The sequence below is a fragment of the Galleria mellonella genome, unplaced genomic scaffold (genome assembly GCF_026898425.1).
Source record: "Galleria mellonella isolate WM207_F2 unplaced genomic scaffold, CSIRO_AGI_GalMel_v1 utg34, whole genome shotgun sequence".
NCBI classification, from domain to species: Eukaryota; Metazoa; Arthropoda; class Insecta; order Lepidoptera; family Pyralidae; genus Galleria; species Galleria mellonella.
The window spans coordinates 131,829-148,576 of NW_026442081.1; the positions used below are offsets into that span (position 1 = coordinate 131,829).

The window sequence follows — 16,748 nt, forward strand, 5'->3', positions numbered from 1 at the left end:
GAATAGAATGTCAAATATTTATCTATTGTAGGTATTTGACTATTTTTTGAGAAGTGTTTAGAAATTATTAATCTACTGTTATCAGCATATTGTAATGATTACTTAGATATCGGATTTTGTTCTTAGGATTACTTGCTTTATACATTACAATATACATTTGTACACTTACTATTACTACTACTACCCTACTTTATTTCTGAACGAAAAACTCTTTATAAAGCAGGCTAATAGGTCACATCAGTAATCTGTATAGTAAAAATTAAAGCTGTAATATAATTTAAAATAAAAAAATTAATAAATGTGATATCTAAAAAGAATTTATAAATACGTTGCAATTAATCTAGTTTAATATAAAATAGCTTATTTACCTACTTGCATAAAGTAAATTCTTTTAATAAAAGAAAGTTAATTTCAAAAGCTCTCTTCGAAAACATACTAAAACAAAAACGCGATTTTCAGATTTATAAATGATAATTTCATTATTGTATATGATTGCATATTGTCATAAAGTCTTCTTCGATAAATTGTACTGCATACTTTAATACAATTATCCGATAAATATTGACAAAAGTAAGTTAGCTATAAGCTTCAAAATTGCGCTCCTTCGAGAATTACTCAGAAGAATCATGGAAGACAATGGTAAATAAATACAGTGCAATGTGTTCCATTTTAGCGTTCCGGTTCCATTAGACTGTCAAAAAACTACGTTGTTTATTTTGTTTAACTAGAATTACATATTTTTTTATTGTAATACATTGCCAATATTCTGTTATTGTCCAATAATTTAGGTGATTTATTGATATTCATAATATTTTTAGCTGTCGACAATAGTGACCATAATGAACCTGACAGTGGCGGGGGCGAAGGACTAGACGAAGACGAAGAGACAGATGAGGAGGAGCAGCAGTTCGATATATCGCTCGCAGCTTCGCACTCGGTAATATAGTATTTACTACTTCTAGTAGTTCTTCTTCTACTAGTTTTAAACAGCGTATGCAGTATTGGTGATTGAATGTAGACTGGTATGAATGTGAAAAATTAAATAATGATGTATATAATTAAAAATACTGAGAGCTTGAAGCTGCTTAAACACCACTTCACTGCAGTTTTGACCTATCCCTCCTAATCTAATATTGTGCCAAGTATTATTTAGGAAACAAACAAATAAATTGCCAATTATACCAGTGAAATTTTAAAGTAATGTAATAATTTCTAATATTATTATTAGATTTGTGTTTTTTTTTGTTTTTTTTTTAATTGTATGATGATGGTCCTATGTCACCTTCTCTGGCAGACTTCTCAGATCTTCTCAGTTGACAATTTATTTAATTTATTTATTTACACTAATTTTGATGGTTTACTGGAGAAGTTTTTACTAATAAAAATAAAAAGCAATTAATTCAGACTGGACCTGGCAACATACAATTGATGATTTATGGAACCGAAACATGATCTCACATGATTGCCCGTATGCTAAAGCTACAAGCTACTCAGCGGGCTATGAAGAGGGCTATGCTCGGAGTCTCTTTGCGTGATAGAATCCGAAATGAGGATATCCACAAAAGAACCAAAATAACTGATATAGCTCAAAGAATAAGCAAGTTGAAGTGGCTAAGGGATAGTCACATAGCTCGAAGAACTGACAACTGATGCGGAAGAAAGGTTCTAGAATGGCAACCACATAAGTATAAACACAGTGTAGGACCACCCCCCACTAGATGTAGTGATGACCTGAAATGCGTTGCAAGGAGTCAGTGGATGTAGGTAGCTCAGGATCGTTCTTTATGGCAGTCTATGGGGGAGGCTTATGTTCACCAGTGTAAGGATAATGGCTGAGATGATGATGATGACTTTAGATGCAGAAAAGAGCAGTTTTTCAATGAATGAACAACTAAAGTGATGTTGATAAGTGTAGTTTTAAATAAAAAATACAATGAGTTGGAGTAGGTAATAGCATAATTAAAGACAGAGCTATTCTACCTGGGGAGATGGGGCCATACTGGTGTGATGATGAGATGTATAAAGTAATGTGGTATGTGGTCAGTATATGGGTGCGGGGCTGGTGGCGATGAGCGGACGCAGTGTGCTGGAAGCAGGCTGGGTGGGCCGCGTGCCAGTGGTGGCACACCACGGAGCCGTATTCCCCGGCGAGACTGTACCTATGCTCCTGCCACACGCGCATGACGCTGCCGTGCTTGCCAGCGCCATCAGGAATGACAAGCTATTTGGCCTGCTCTGTCCTGAGTGAGTATTGTTTCATTTGTGCAGCAGGAAGTGTGATACAAATTAATTATTATTCAAAAGTTGATTTAATTGATTGCCACATTCAATGTATCACCATGATCTTCTTTCACATAAATATACATATCGATGACCTCTGACAATCCCAGGATTACAAGTGGTATCAAACCCTTAAGTTTTAGGAGAGATTTGTCTCACTCTGCGTGTTCTACCACTTGTACAACGGACTGTGCTTAGAGTAATTTTTCAATATGATGCCCACGGCCACTTTCTACCATCGTACAGCTCGCCATCGACAGGGAGTTCACGCTCATACCCTATAGCCTAAATGGTCGCGTATTACGCGGTTTCAGAGATGTTTTCTCCCTCGAATAGGTCAGTCCCTCCCTAAGGTTATGGAATCGGCTCCCTGCCGAGGTTTTCCCAAGAGACTACAGCATGGGGTTCTTCAAAAGAGGGGTAAAGAGGTTTCTTCAGGGTCGACAACCCGCGCGTAATACCCCTGGTATTGCAGGCGTTTATAGGTTACGGTAACCGCTTACCATCAGGTGGGCCGTATGCTTGTTTGCCACCTCAGTGGAATAAAAAAAATACTAATGCCAATGCATGTAGTCAATGCGTGCACTGCTAACTGTGGCGCATCACACAGAACATATAATGTACATTGTTGTCTATATTCTATAGACCTGATAATTGGCGAGCTGATGCCGGGCGTGAGCGTCTTAGGCATTATGTCGTCATCGCATTTGTGTGACCGAGAGTAGCTAATTGTATGTTATTTGATATATCAGCGTTCCATTGCATGTGGTCCCTGACTGAAAACTTAGAACCACGTTTTCAGTCATTCTTCAGTCAGTCAGCTTATTTGGAACCTACATATCTAAAATATATAGCAGACTGTCTGTCATGAAATGTAAGGTGTTTTGTTACGTATGACACAGCGAGAGCGGCACGATGGTGTCGGGTTACGGCGTGCTGTGCGAGGTGTTCGAGGCGGGGCTGGTGGACGGCCAGGACGCGCCCTCCTCGCTCACGTTCAAGGCGCGCGCCAACCACCGCTTCCGGTTGCTGGACATGCCCAAGCGCTCCGTGCCCATACACATTTACAAGAGGTATACTCTAATCAATACCGCATCATACTCCATTATACTTTTTATTGTTTTTAGAAATGATGATTGCACTCACAAACTTATTTAACTAAACGAACATCCACTTCTTATTTTGAACTTGGAAAATCTATGAATTGGGCTTTCTAATTTTTAAAATGTTTATCATTTTGTGGGAATGACTAGTGAATAATGCCTATGATTAGATTATAAAGAACAAACAGTGATTAAAAATATTAAGTGTTGAGCATTTGGTGTGCAGGATGCGGTTCGTGGAGGTGCGGGTGCTGCCGGAGGTGCAGCCGGGCGCGCCGCTGCGGCACGCGCGCCTCGCCAGCCTGGACGCGCGCCGCCGGGCCTCGCGCACGACCACGCCGTACGTACCGCACGCACGCTATACCACGCGCGCCTCGCCTCGCCAGCCTGGACGCGCGCCGCCGGGCCTCGCGCACGACCACGCCGTACGTACCGCACGCACGCTATACCACGCGCGCCTCGCCTCGCCAGCCTGGACGCGCGCCGCCGGGCCTCGCGCACGACCACGCCGTACGTACCGCACGCACGCTATACCACGCGCGCCTCGCCTCGCCAGCCTGGACGCGCGCCGCCGGGCCTCGCGCACGACCACGCCGTACGTACCGCACGCACGCTATACCACGCGCGCCTCGCCTCGCCAGCCTGGACGCGCGCCGCCGGGCCTCGCGCACGACCACGCCGTACGTACCGCACGCACGCTATACCACGCGCGCCTCGCCTCGCCAGCCTGGACGCGCGCCGCCGGGCCTCGCGCACGACCACGCCGTACGTACCGCACGCACGCTATACCACGCGCGCCTCGCCTCGCCAGCCTGGACGCGCGCCGCCGGGCCTCGCGCACGACCACGCCGTACGTACCGCACGCACGCTATACCACGCGCGCCTCGCCTCGCCAGCCTGGACGCGCGCCGCCGGGCCTCGCGCACGACCACGCCGTACGTACCGCACATATTGCATAAGGTGGCTAACAAGCTTACAGTTCACCTGATGGTAAACAGTTACCGTAGCTTATGGATGTCTGCAATTCTGGGAGTATCACATGCGCGTCGTCGACCTTGAAGAATCCTTAAAGATTTAGTCCTCCCTTTTTGAAGAGCCAACATAGGTTCTTTAAACAGGTTGTATTAAAGTTTCTGGTTTCTAAATAATAATATTTTCTGCCCGCAGACTGGATAGCCATATGCGCAGTATGGACGCGGTGGTGACGCCGTGGCCGCTGTTCCTATACGAGATCTTTGACTACCAACGTATGCGGCAGATCATCAAAGACTACTTCAAAACTATAATGTTTGGTAAGTATTCTATTCTTCGATCAAAATCACAGATTCCCTAGCTTGAGTAAATCAAAAACTTTAATCATCAGCAAGGAGAATAAATTCATGCCTTATATATACTCGTATATAAGGCATGAATTTATTCTCCAATAATATTATTTATTAATATATATACTCCATGTAATACAAGAGAAGTCAGTGTATAGTGTAAGAAATATCAAATTCCGTATTAATAATACTAGCTAAATAGGATAGCTATCTAGTGTTTAGTATTTACGAGTACAATTAGTAATGTAGTGTGGTGTTTGGCGTATAGACAAGCTGCCGGAGGACCCGGTGTCGCTGTCGTTCTGGGTGGCGTCCAACCTGGCGCTGTCGCCGCGCGACCGGCTCGCGCTGTTCGTGGTCGACAACGCGCTGCTGCGCCTGCACATGGAGGTCAAGCTCATCAGCCGGGTAACTCACACTCTCATTGCACTCACACGAGGAAGGATCGCGGTCGCTCGCACAGTTCGTGGTATACGCTGCAGCTATTATCATTCGACGAACTCGCCTGCCACTTGTCTAAAGGGCCTGGTTTTCAGCACCATGGTTTCCAGGGGGCACCACGTTTTTGGAAAAGGGCATACAAAGTTCGGAGCGTAGACGTCAAACGAAACCTTTCTAGCTTATAATACACAAGTTCAATGTGCTCCGTGCCATTCGGTAGTCACTTCCGATTTTGAACCTGTTGATCACTGAGACATTATTGAATAAATGGCGATGAGTCGTCATGATGAAATCAATCTCATTTTTGTTTAGTAACTGTCGTGGTCAACCCGGGTCCATTTTCTATATGACCGCTTTTGAAAGAAGGAGTCCATCATAAAGAGTTCCTCCTTCTACACGAAGGCAGCCAATTGCTGTCCCCGGGGGTTTCGTTGCCCGATATCGAAGTTCCCTATTTTTCGCCTTGAAATCCCCCATCAATACCGCGTATTGAGTATTAGAGAAGTGTATGACTCTTATTATGTCCTCATACATTGCCTCTATCTCATCGTCAGTGTGTTACGGTCGACGCAAATACCTGTATAACCTTCAGCGAATACCTGTTGGTAATTCTGAGTACCACGTATACCACCCTTGCCGACACTTTCTCGATCTTTAATACATTATAAACGAAGAACTTGCGGAAGATGAACCTGATACCACCATTGGTCGGATGGTCGCCCTCCCGGTGGTAGAACAAGATACTGAATTCAAGGATCACCGTATCCTCCCCATCTTCGGACTTCAGATAATCCTATAATATCCCAGTATAACTTGTTCACCTCTTCTTCCAGCTCCAGTAGCCGAATTTTTGCCGGAGATACTTAGCACCTACTGCTCCACCCTAATCATAACTACCACTTTGGTCTGGAATAGCGGAGCTGTCGGGGACTAGGGGGCCGTTTTATTTTGGCATTTACCATTGGGGGAGTTTTGCGAGTAGTTAGGACGCTTAGCAGGCAGGTTGGCAACCGCGGTCAAACCTTTTGAGGTGTTCTAAGTTGCTACCCATTCCTTATCTATAAGCTTCTTTAATCGCCTCTTACGACATCTACGGGAAAGGAAGGAGTGGCCTATTCTATGTCAGGACCACATGGCGATTTACACTATTGATTAAGACTATTTCCATTGTCATTGTTAGTAATATTTATATTTTGTTATAATAAAAGTCGTGTACTTTTGGTAATAACGTACATATGTTGGCGTTTGTTTTTTTTTTTTTTGTTATGAAACAATATATAATGAATGAATTAATTTTGCCGATTTACAGAAAAGTGTGTTATGCTGTTCGTCTTGCATGGGGGAGATCGCGCGGCGGGAACACATATTCGCAATGTCCAGCGAGGGCGTGCACTCCAACTACACGAATTTAGGTAAATGGTCCACGATAAGCAATACAATGAGTATCTATATAGGATTGCAGAGCTTGTTAATCGATCAATATGTGTCTGCGAGTGCAGGGGGATACATGCACGACATCGTGACGGTGTCGACGGCCATCAACACGGAGCTCAACGGCGCCCCCTCCGCCGAGTACTCGTGGTTCCCCGGCTACACGTGGACCATCGCGCTCTGCGTCGGCTGCATGGCGCACGTAGGCTGGAGGTGACGCAACTTTTTATACTAGCATTTTATTTTTATTTTTAGGGCTTCTTACGTTCTAGTATTTTTATTTTATACAACTTAGAATGGCAAACAAGCTGACGGCCCACCTGATGGAAAGTGGTAACCGTCGCCTGTAGACATGAACAGTACCGTGGACATAACAGAGTATACTGTTTCGCCCATGATACCCCCCATGCGTTGCCATTCCTGAGGACTCGGGTGTTATTCCTCTGTACCCTGTAAATTCACTGACATATCCCACCCTTCAAACCGAAACACAGCCATGCAAATACAACTGCTTCACGGTTGAAACACGAATGAGACAGAGGTGCCCAAGCAAACGACTTTTGTACAGTCTCCCTCTGGTAAATCTATATGGGTATTTATATCTATATATGGTTCTAGTATATCAGCCCTGTCGTACCCTGAACTGATTTCTCATATAAAATTGTATCTACTTCCCTACTCCGCGAGTAGGGAAGAAGAGAAAGATTGAATTTGTAAGTGGTATTGGACGACTTGGTGACGTGGTGTGTGTTGTGGTGTGATGTGCAGGTTCGACGCGCTGAAGCGCAACCTGCGGCCGCAGCGGTTCTACGGGCTGTGCCGCAACCACGTGCAGCCGCGCGCGGCCGCCGAGCCCGAGCGCTCGTACACGCCGCCACCGCCGCCGCCGCCGCTGCCGCCAGCCTCCTGAGCCCGCCGCGCTACCCTCACCTCCACCCTCTAACATCGGTCACGGGTCTTGATCCGATCTCCCGCTGCTAAAATATTATCGAGTACAAACATTCACGTTCGATCGTAACTGCAATAGAATTGACCTGTACAGCTTTAGAAATAGTTTTTTTTAATCAATCACAAGTATTATTATATAGTAATTTTTTTATGATTCTCCTGCCCCCTGCGAATGCAATTACAGCTAAAAACGGGCACGTCTCAACTTTTGTTTTTGTTTTACAACAAAAAATATTGTAATTATAAATTTGTGTCAATATAGACTAACAGACATTACAATCTCTTGCCTCGTTCAAGAGGCAGGTGAAATCTCATTTCACATCTCTATAATTTGCCTCGATGTTTCCTACATGTTATTTACCTTGATCTATTTAGTATATTTATGTACTATTATTTATATTATATACGTATGTTTAGGTAATTTATTGTTATTTTTATATAAATGATATTTAGAAATAATATACATTTTATTTGGTTACTTTTTTTTACTTACTGTTTGACTGGCACCATCTACATTTCTCTCTGTACTTTTTAACAATTTATATCAAGTTGTCTGTAAGAAATTGCTTTCATATCTCTTTCATGCACAATAAATATTTATTATTATTACAAGAGTTATTTAAATAAATTTAAAAACATGATAATATTTTACCAAATCGAGATCAAGCCGTGACCGGCATCATAGTGTAAATCTAACCTATATGATACCACCAAAATTTGGTGAACATACTAATATCCAAAATCTCTATGCTCATTTGCCTACATGAACATACAATAAGGTTATAGAACCAGAATTGATTTTTTAAATTCGAATAAAGGTGAATGTTTAATGACTTTTGTTGCCGACTGTACTTACCGCGTCCCATGACCTAACATTTTTCAGACCGTTTGTACGCCAGACAGCTTGTTTAGCTTTTTTGTCGTAACGATTGTTTCTACTCGATATTCGTGTTATACTTTTCTAATTTGTATGACAAGACACAGTTGCCGAACTTCGAAAAATACTTTTAAATTAATTACAGTAATCTGTAATGAAATTAAAAGAGATGTTCGAAGAATTATAAGTACCACCCAAGCATACGAACCGCCTCGTTTCCAAGTTAGAATATCCTGTGTTATAAGGAATGAGGCAAATATTTGGGACTCAACCGAACATGAGTCACTTTAGATAATTCTAGTTAATAGATTGACAGACGTTATCTTTTGAGAATTTGCTCCAATTAAGCAAAGTATGTCCCCGTGGAAAAAAAATCCAATCAGTTGACAAACTCACTTTTTACAACATTATTACGCTTTGCGTATTTTGAAATGTTTTAAATATGTTTTCAACTTATTGTTTAGTGTTATTGAAGTAATTTAAAATTCATTCAATGTCTAGAAATGTTAGTTTTATTAATTGACCTCTACAATACTTTTACGCAAGTGACGTGCTTGCTGTTGCGCCGTTGCGTTTTTGTATATATTAATTATTTAATTTACATATCTTAGAGTTATTGTTTACATATAATTTTGGGCATCATTTGCAAATGTCAATAAAAATGCCAAAAATGTATATCACCAAAAAGAAATCTAATAAAAAATTTAAATTAAATATTGGCGAGGACTTAATTAGTTTTTATAAGATTTATTAGAATGGAATTTAATAGTAAATTTTAAATTCGTTATAACTTCTATCAACCTGCTAGTCTAGGTACAGTTTCTCTCTTTAGATTATGATCTAGTTGAATCAAAGTATGGAACCGACTCCCAGCAAATTTCCGAACAGATACCATATAGAAACCGTCAAAAAGAGCATATTCCTTTCTAAAAGGCCATCAACACACCTGCAATTTCTCTGATGTTGCGGTTGCCTGTGGGCGGTAGGTATTCACTTTCGATCAGCTGACCCACATGCTCGTTTGCCGTCATTTATAAAAAAATCTTTTTCTATGTAAGAGACATTACTTCTTGAGACATGGCTGCGTCGTTTTTGATTAACCATATTATTAGCGTGTGGCATTAGATTACAAAATGGAATGTAGAGACGTAACACCCTAGTCCTTAAAAATGGCTACTATTCAGAAGTACCATGAGCGTTTTGTGATGCCCATGGTTTACCACAGTATACGGCGACCGTTACAACTTCTCATCAGGTGGCACGACAGCTTGTTTGCTATTCCAAGTTGTACAAAAAAATACCCTGTGGTCGGACCAGAATAATCTTTTAACGGAATTAACGTACACTGTACCTGTACTTAGTAGGAATTTTTATATAAATATTTTATAGTCTTTCGTCTCTTATTATTTTATGCTCAATTGATTTAATTACTTAATGTACATTATTATTATTGTATTTACATATCGCATTGCGATCGATGCTGTTTAAGAGCTATAGCCTGTCAACTTCGATCACATCCATAAAATCGCAGACTAGTAGTGAGAAGCGTACGGATGGGGAGTTCTGATGTTTATAGGGTAACGCAAATGGTATACCACGTCGATTCCGTGCGAGTGTCTAAGAGTGTGCGCGAAGTTGGCAAGTTATGGGACAGAATTGTAACGACGCTGTATGTATACAATGCATCTCAGTAGGTATATTATACCAGAGTATATGTATAGCAATATTTTTGTAGTAACAATTAGACAACATTACATCGTCGTGGTTTGTGTCACATCAAGTGTAAAACGGTATCACATTACAAAAGTAATGTAAATGTGCAACTATGTAAATAGATAGGTATTATTAGATTATATACCATTTATGCCATTTGTGTTACCTAACCTTTAAATTAATAAAGTATATTGTTGATATTGTACTCATTGCTGTATTTGTTTGTTGTTCCCTCATCCTTTGCAGCCAAGATATAATTAATTGTACATCTGTTAGTAATCTACAGTGTGGAGCCCGTGTGACACACGCTTCCTCTATGTGTATAAATATACCATTTTATATACCGAAAGATCTACAAGCTGAATTATTACGGGGCAGTCTAGTCGAAGAACTGATGCCCGATGAGATTCTCGACTTAGTGGGCTCTTAGTAAAGACAATGCAGAATAGGGCATCCTCTTACCAGGAGCTGTGTCATAATTATATTTTATGGAAAATTTATTTATTTATTCATTAAAAATAATAATTAATAAAAATGAAAAGGATTTGTTTATAACTTTATTATAAATTGTTTATCCTAACATCACATAATTGTATATGGCAATATTAAGCGCAACACTCCCGAACAAGTACTCGGAGGGATATGTATAATTATGTTCCATAAAAAAAACCGACTTCAATTGTGGCAAAACATCAAAACAATTGTGGTAAAAAAACATCAAATTGAGAACTTCCTTTTTTTAAAAGTCGGTTGAAAAGCGTCCCTCGTGCCGTATATCGCCCCGCAGGAACGACGCACGAAGTTAACGGTCTATATTTAGTAATTGTGTTAAATTCCTTTAAAAAAAACTATGTGAAGCCATGTGTAGCGAGCAAATGTGCAGACGGAGTGCTAGAGACCGCGGCAGGTTGTGCGAAGGCCGAGTTATCGTACTGCGCTGCAGTAGCTTGTGGCTTTTTTATATTTTCTGTTTTCGCCCTTCTTTTCTTTATTTGTTTTCCTGTAAACATAAATAAATAAATAAATAAAAAAAAGCTCTTCGCTGGCAAGTGTGTCGACACATTACAATTACTATCTAATCTAGTCTGATTTGGCTATTTTTTAAATTTTCATAATAGTCCTAAATTTTTTACGCCATTTATGATGATATCCCACATGATGGAATTTGGTAACCCTTACCTATAGATATAAATATCATGGGCGAAACAGTATACTCTGTTATGTCCATGGTACTGCTCATGTCTATAGGCGACGGTTACCACTTTCCATCAGGTGGGTCGTCAGCTTGTTTGCCACTCTAAGTCGTATAAAAAAAAAGGTAATTATTTAGTCTCAATAAACGTAGAAAATCCTAACAAGACAAGGAAACTCTTAGTGCATTAAACACTTTACCAAGACTAGAGGCAACATAGCAGGAGTGTCCTCCACTATACAGTTTTCTACACAAGTACTTCTGTCTCAGTTATTTCTATTGCCAAATTACATGATAAAAAAAAATAGCACCACCTACGTGTGGTCTTAGTCGTGCCAAGTGGTTCATCCTTACTCGTGGGGAGGGTATGCTGCAAGTCCTTGTGCAGGATGGTGTGCAGAGTCGTGCGGGACAGCCGCAGCGCCACCGCGCGCTCCCGCAGCGACAAGGACGGCGCTGACCGCACTGACGCTGCCACTTCCTCAATTTTAATTCGACTATAAATTATAAAATTTAAAATGTGTAAAACTAGTTTGAATTATCTTGAGATTTCCTCAGTAGACTTTGGTGTGTTTTTAATTTTAACTAAATTCAAAAAAGGTTTTTCAACTTGCCTGTCATGTACAAAAGTCGATTGCTTGGGTACCTCTGTCCCATTAGTGTTTCTACAGTGAAGCAGTTGTGTTTGCATAACTGTGTTTTTGAAGGATGGGATATGGCGTGAATTTACAGGGTACAGAGAAATAACACCTGAGTCCTTAGGAATGACAATGCATTGGGGGTATCTTGGGCGAAACAGTACACTCTGTTATGTCCATGGTACTGCTCATGTCTATAGGCGACGGTTACCACTTTCCATCAGGTGGGCCGTCAGCTTGTTTGCCATTCTAAGTTGTATAAAACAAATGTGATATGTGAGAGTGCCTCTCAGCTTGTAAACCAATTTCAAGAATTTCCATATCTATTTGTCCTATTAATTATATTGTACTTTTATCGTTTTGATACAATATATTTACACATAATAGTGCTCGGTAGTTGAATGTCAAATATTCCATTTCTGAGCATTGGTCTTTCATCATAATTACACAAGTGATAATTTTTTTTTTAAATAAAATATTTCGAAGCAAAAATGCTATCGATTGAGTAAACAAATTATCACATACCGATTTATAGGCCGTCCCGGTCGCGGTGCATCATGTACACTGCCAAGTGTGAACAGCTTGCGCTCCCATGCTAGTAATGTGTTTTTTGCCGGTGGTTCTCGGCCAAATCTCTGGCGAAATTCTTTTTTTATCTACAATAAATATATAGTAATAGGTTGTAGATATGTTTTTTTTTAATGGGTGATAATGAAATGGTAACACCATCCGCGCTATCAGTATACACTGGCGGTGCACCAGTGAAGGGTGATGGATGAGGATGAAGCAGGTCAGTTAGCCCATCATGACGAATCCAACAAGAATTTTTCTCGAATGTTTTCAAGGGGAACCATATGGAGGTCAATAGAGCATATTGCTAGCAATGGAGCTCTCACATTCCATTGCCAATAATCCCTTTCCCCGGTTGTAGAAGCTTCTTAGTTAAAACTTAGGTGTCTATTTATTTTGTTGTCCAGGATAAGACACAAATTATAAAAAAAATATTACGATCAGAAGGGAAAAAATATCAGGACACTCATTACCACATGACAAACTTATGAATATTATAAGATAGAAGGAAGGAGGGAAAGGAGCAGACCAAGGCATAGTTACATTAGGCAGATTAAGGAAAAACTTAGTGTTGTGTTGTATGAAGAGACTCGCTGAAAATCATAGTGAGTGGCAAGAGCTCCACCGACAAGAGCACAGCTTTTAAATAAGAAATTAAATTAAAACCAATTTGTCATGATAATATTTGAATTCTTTGCCAACACTATCTTTACCTATCATATATAGCTCAATGGAACTTCACTATAAGCCACTCTATTATTGTTAAAAAAATATTATTTTACCAAAAAATAACAATCAATTTTTTTTAACATAATATTGTAAAGCAATTTAATATGTATGTTTATTATAAATAAAATACTTGACATCATATTACATATTAAACCAAAGAGTATAAAGATTGATGAATGTGGAAGAAGCGAAAGAGGTTTGTTTGAATCAAAGCATTTGGTGTTCCATTGTTTCTGCCTGCCCTAATGGGAGACAGGTGTGACAGATATGTGTGTATGTATGTAGTATAAAGGTTACCCCCATATATAGGGAAAGGAATTGTTAGTAATGGCAATTTATCAGTTCTACTACTAGCAATATACTCTATCAGGTTGACCTCTATTCAATTCTCCTTGGTAACCATCATGAGTAATTTTTGTGGAATTTATGATGATGGACTATTTGACCTGCTCTTTCATTTTCATCTATCATTCCTCACTGGTGCCGCGCCATTGTATACCGTTAGCATAGGTGGGGTAACCATTCCATTCATCATCATCATCATTTCAGCCATTATCCGTCCACTGCTAGGCATAAGCTTCCACCATAGACTACCATAATGAACGGTCCTGAGTCCCACCTGCATCTACTAACTCCTTGCAGTGCATTTTAGGTTGTCACTACATCTAGTGGAGGGATCGTCATATACTATATTTGACCATAAGGGGTTGTCACTCAAGAACCTTTCTTCCCAATCGGTTGTTGGTTCTTCGAGCTATGTGACCAGCCATTGCCACTTCAGTTTGCTTATCCTTAACCATTCCATTATCAACCATAAAAAAAAAACATATATAGAGATATTATAAAAGGCACAAACACTACCTACATGTCCTAATGTGGTTTTTGACCGTTTTCTCTCATGCACCCAAACCGCTGCAACTAATCTTTCCTCGATAGTAAAATTAGAAGTATCTACTACAGATTTTTTGGTGTATAATTTTGATTTTTCTTTTGGAGGAACTTCACTTTTATTTTTATTTACAGTAGTGGTATAGTCTTGGGACGTAGGCACATTTTCTAAAACTGTATATACATTATGTTGAATGGAGGATGAACCGTTTTGTGATTTCTCTTGCTGAAAACTTGTGCATTGTTGGTTATTTTGATAAGAATGATCTTGGTAATAGGGATGATTTTGATAGTGATACATTTCGCGTAAATTTTATTGAATCTGATTATATATAACTATTTAAATGCATTTTAAGCAAATTCGGTTGATAAGGTACAAATCTTAAAAAGTAAATATTTTCAGGTAAATATCAATTGAGTGTTGTCTACAGATTAGAGAATGATGTAAACAAAACAAAGCAAATATTTGCAGGTAAATAAATATCGATTGTTTTTTTTTTTTATTTAGTTGTCCACAGATTTCAGAGACTATTCTAAAAGTGTTGTCTAGTCAACTGTCATTTGTGTTAATAAGTCATTCATCAGTTAATCTATCAATCAAGTCTTCTCAACCCTTTAGGACGGTTTTTTTTAATAAATGAAAATAGAATGGTACCTGCCTTCGTTATTAGTATACGTTGGCGGGGCATCAAAGACAAATGATAGGTGAAGATGAAACTGCCCGCTTAGCCCATCGTGATAAATACATCTGGAATTCAGCACGATGGTTTCCAGGGGGAAACACGTGGAGGTCGACCTGACTTAGTAAACATGTCTGTCCCCCACCCCCTTCCGCTCCCTCTAGGACGAGTAGTCCCACCTATCTACGGGACAAATTATTTTACCCGGCTTTAATTCCAAAGAGAAGAGAAGGATTATGGGTTGAGGATGCGTTGCGTTGAAAGGAACATCATCCTTAGCCCGTGCTTAGGAACCCTCTGAGAGTAGGGCGGCCGTCAGGAGGACGTGCATGCAGCGGGACAAGGTCCGAAAGGTCAAGGTGAAGGTGCAGACGGTCATCGGCACGGGCGAAGATTTTGCGCACCATGTCAATGATGATTCATCAATCAAACATATCATATCAATTATACCAGACGGAGACTTTGTACAAAAGTCGTTTGCTTGGATACCTCTGTCCCATTCGTGTTTCAACCGTAAAGCAGTTGTGTTTGCATGGCTGTGTTTCGGTTTGAAGGGTGAGATATGGCAGTGAATATACAGGGTACAGAGGAATAACATAACAAACAAAGGCGAAACAGTATACTCTGTTATGTCCATAGTACTGCTCATATCTATAGGTGGGCCGTCAGCTCGTTTGCATTCTGAGTTGTATAAAAAAAGCTGCATTGCTCACATCCTGATTCACTAGATCTAAAGTTGTACAATGTCTATCTTCATTGACAATCTGCTGAATATATATGGATGAAAAAATGTGTAGTGGAATCTAAGAACAAAGAAAGTGGAACTAGAACATAACATTCCCTTTTTGAAGTCGGTTAAAAGCAGAAAACACGGCACGATATTCAAGGCACACTCACCAACTTTGAATTTTACATACCTATTTATTTATTACTTACTACTTTGCTGGATTTCTGATACTGAACTGATATTTATGGATAAAGCATAATATACACTATTGTATTATATATTGTTATAGAAATAGAAATAATAATAATAGCTTTATATCTTTTAATATGGATTTGAATCAGAAACTACCAAAATAAGACTTGGCTGTATGGGAAAATGACTATTGCCTGTTCCATCTAAAGAAAAATCGGATGAAGACGAACATGGAAAAATAAAATCAATTGCAATTGTATGTCTGTGGTTTTATGGGAGGTCCGTGGCTACTACGTGGGCCGGTGCTGGCAGGGAGCCGGTCTAATTCCTTGCCATCAGATATGTTGAAGCGTAAAGCAATCATATATGGTAAAATAATGTCTGTGGTTTTATACATTTTGAGAAGTTTGTATTCGTTCACTTATTATGTCGATTATATATCCCGCAAATAATTTGAGATAGTCAAAAACTAGTAAAAATTTTTATGTTTAAGATGTTTTATATGTATTTCTCAAAAACAGCTAGCAAGCGACCGTTAGTACTACCTCTACAGAGCGATTTAATAACTATAATTTTTATAAGGAATTATTTATTTATGTATTAGTTTTTTCTATTGCTATTTAACCCTTTGAGTGCCGACAAGCGCCATCGCGCTCGTGCGCATTGCAACTAAAAGTGCCACGAGCGTTCGTGAAATCAGTCGCTGTTTAGCTTGTTGTAAAAAAAATATTAAAATTGGATCATTTTTTGGACGAGATACAGTTTTTTTTAGAGTCAAGGGTAAATGACATCAACACGACAAAGATTTCTTTGGCATTTTTAAGTAGATATGAGTAAAAATCAATGGCACTAAAAGGATTTAATGCTTATGGCGCCATTTTTCAGAAAAAACTGACGAAGCGATTATACAATAAAATGCTATTATTTTCTGAATGTAATATTGGTACACCTTTAAGTCAGGCTTGTAAACATTTTTAAAACGGTTGGATTAAGGTAGTTAAAAGCTATTTATATGAT

General features: G+C 39.6%; 2 protein-coding genes across 4 annotated transcripts; one reads left to right on the top strand and one right to left on the bottom strand.

The window, feature by feature from the left end:
• Positions 1-345: 345 nt before the first annotated feature.
• Positions 346-10,320, top strand: LOC113517988 (protein cereblon). Of its 2 annotated transcripts, none has more exons than XM_052896797.1 (10): positions 346-570; positions 819-937; positions 2,045-2,244; positions 3,183-3,353; positions 3,610-3,723; positions 4,551-4,675; positions 4,974-5,113; positions 6,456-6,558; positions 6,646-6,790; positions 7,346-10,320. In XM_052896797.1, exons 3-10 carry the CDS (start codon positions 2,048-2,050, stop codon positions 7,485-7,487), a joined length of 1,137 nt encoding a protein of 378 aa, XP_052752757.1. In that variant the 5' UTR covers positions 346-570; positions 819-937; positions 2,045-2,047; the 3' UTR covers positions 7,488-10,320. The 2 variants fall into 2 exon arrangements, with proteins under 2 accessions (XP_052752757.1, XP_052752756.1); XM_052896796.1 differs by having other exon boundaries at positions 347-639.
• Positions 10,321-10,657: 337 nt separating this feature from the next.
• Positions 10,658-14,619, bottom strand: LOC113512105 (uncharacterized). 2 transcript variants are annotated; one of them, XM_031909233.2, is made up of 4 exons: positions 14,110-14,619; positions 12,471-12,601; positions 11,662-11,804; positions 10,658-11,115 (listed from the first exon to the last, which is right to left on the bottom strand). In XM_031909233.2, exons 1-4 carry the CDS (start codon positions 14,431-14,433, stop codon positions 10,964-10,966), a joined length of 750 nt encoding a protein of 249 aa, XP_031765093.1. In that variant the 5' UTR covers positions 14,434-14,619; the 3' UTR covers positions 10,658-10,963. The 2 variants fall into 2 exon arrangements, with proteins under 2 accessions (XP_031765093.1, XP_026751686.1); XM_026895885.3 differs by having other exon boundaries at positions 11,626-11,804; positions 14,110-14,617.
• Between the last annotated feature and the right edge of the window lie 2,129 nt (positions 14,620-16,748).

Excerpts from the sequence above, each read along its gene's own strand:
- LOC113512105 (XM_026895885.3), bottom strand. The coding sequence starts at position 14,433 with ATGTATCACTATCAAAATCATCCCTATTACCAAGATCATTCTTATCAA. Across the intron at positions 12,602-14,109 it reads CAAAAACCACATTAGGACAT|ATAAAAAAAGAATTTCGCCA; the intron begins GTAGGTAGTGTT and ends TATTTATTGTAG. Across the intron at positions 11,116-11,625 it reads TGGCACGACTAAGACCACAC|GAAAACAAATAAAGAAAAGA; the intron begins GTAGGTGGTGCT and ends TTATGTTTACAG.
- LOC113517988 (XM_052896796.1), top strand. Across the intron at positions 938-2,044 it reads CGCTCGCAGCTTCGCACTCG|TATATGGGTGCGGGGCTGGT; the intron begins GTAATATAGTAT and ends GTATGTGGTCAG. Across the intron at positions 6,791-7,345 it reads ATGGCGCACGTAGGCTGGAG|GTTCGACGCGCTGAAGCGCA; the intron begins GTGACGCAACTT and ends TGTGATGTGCAG.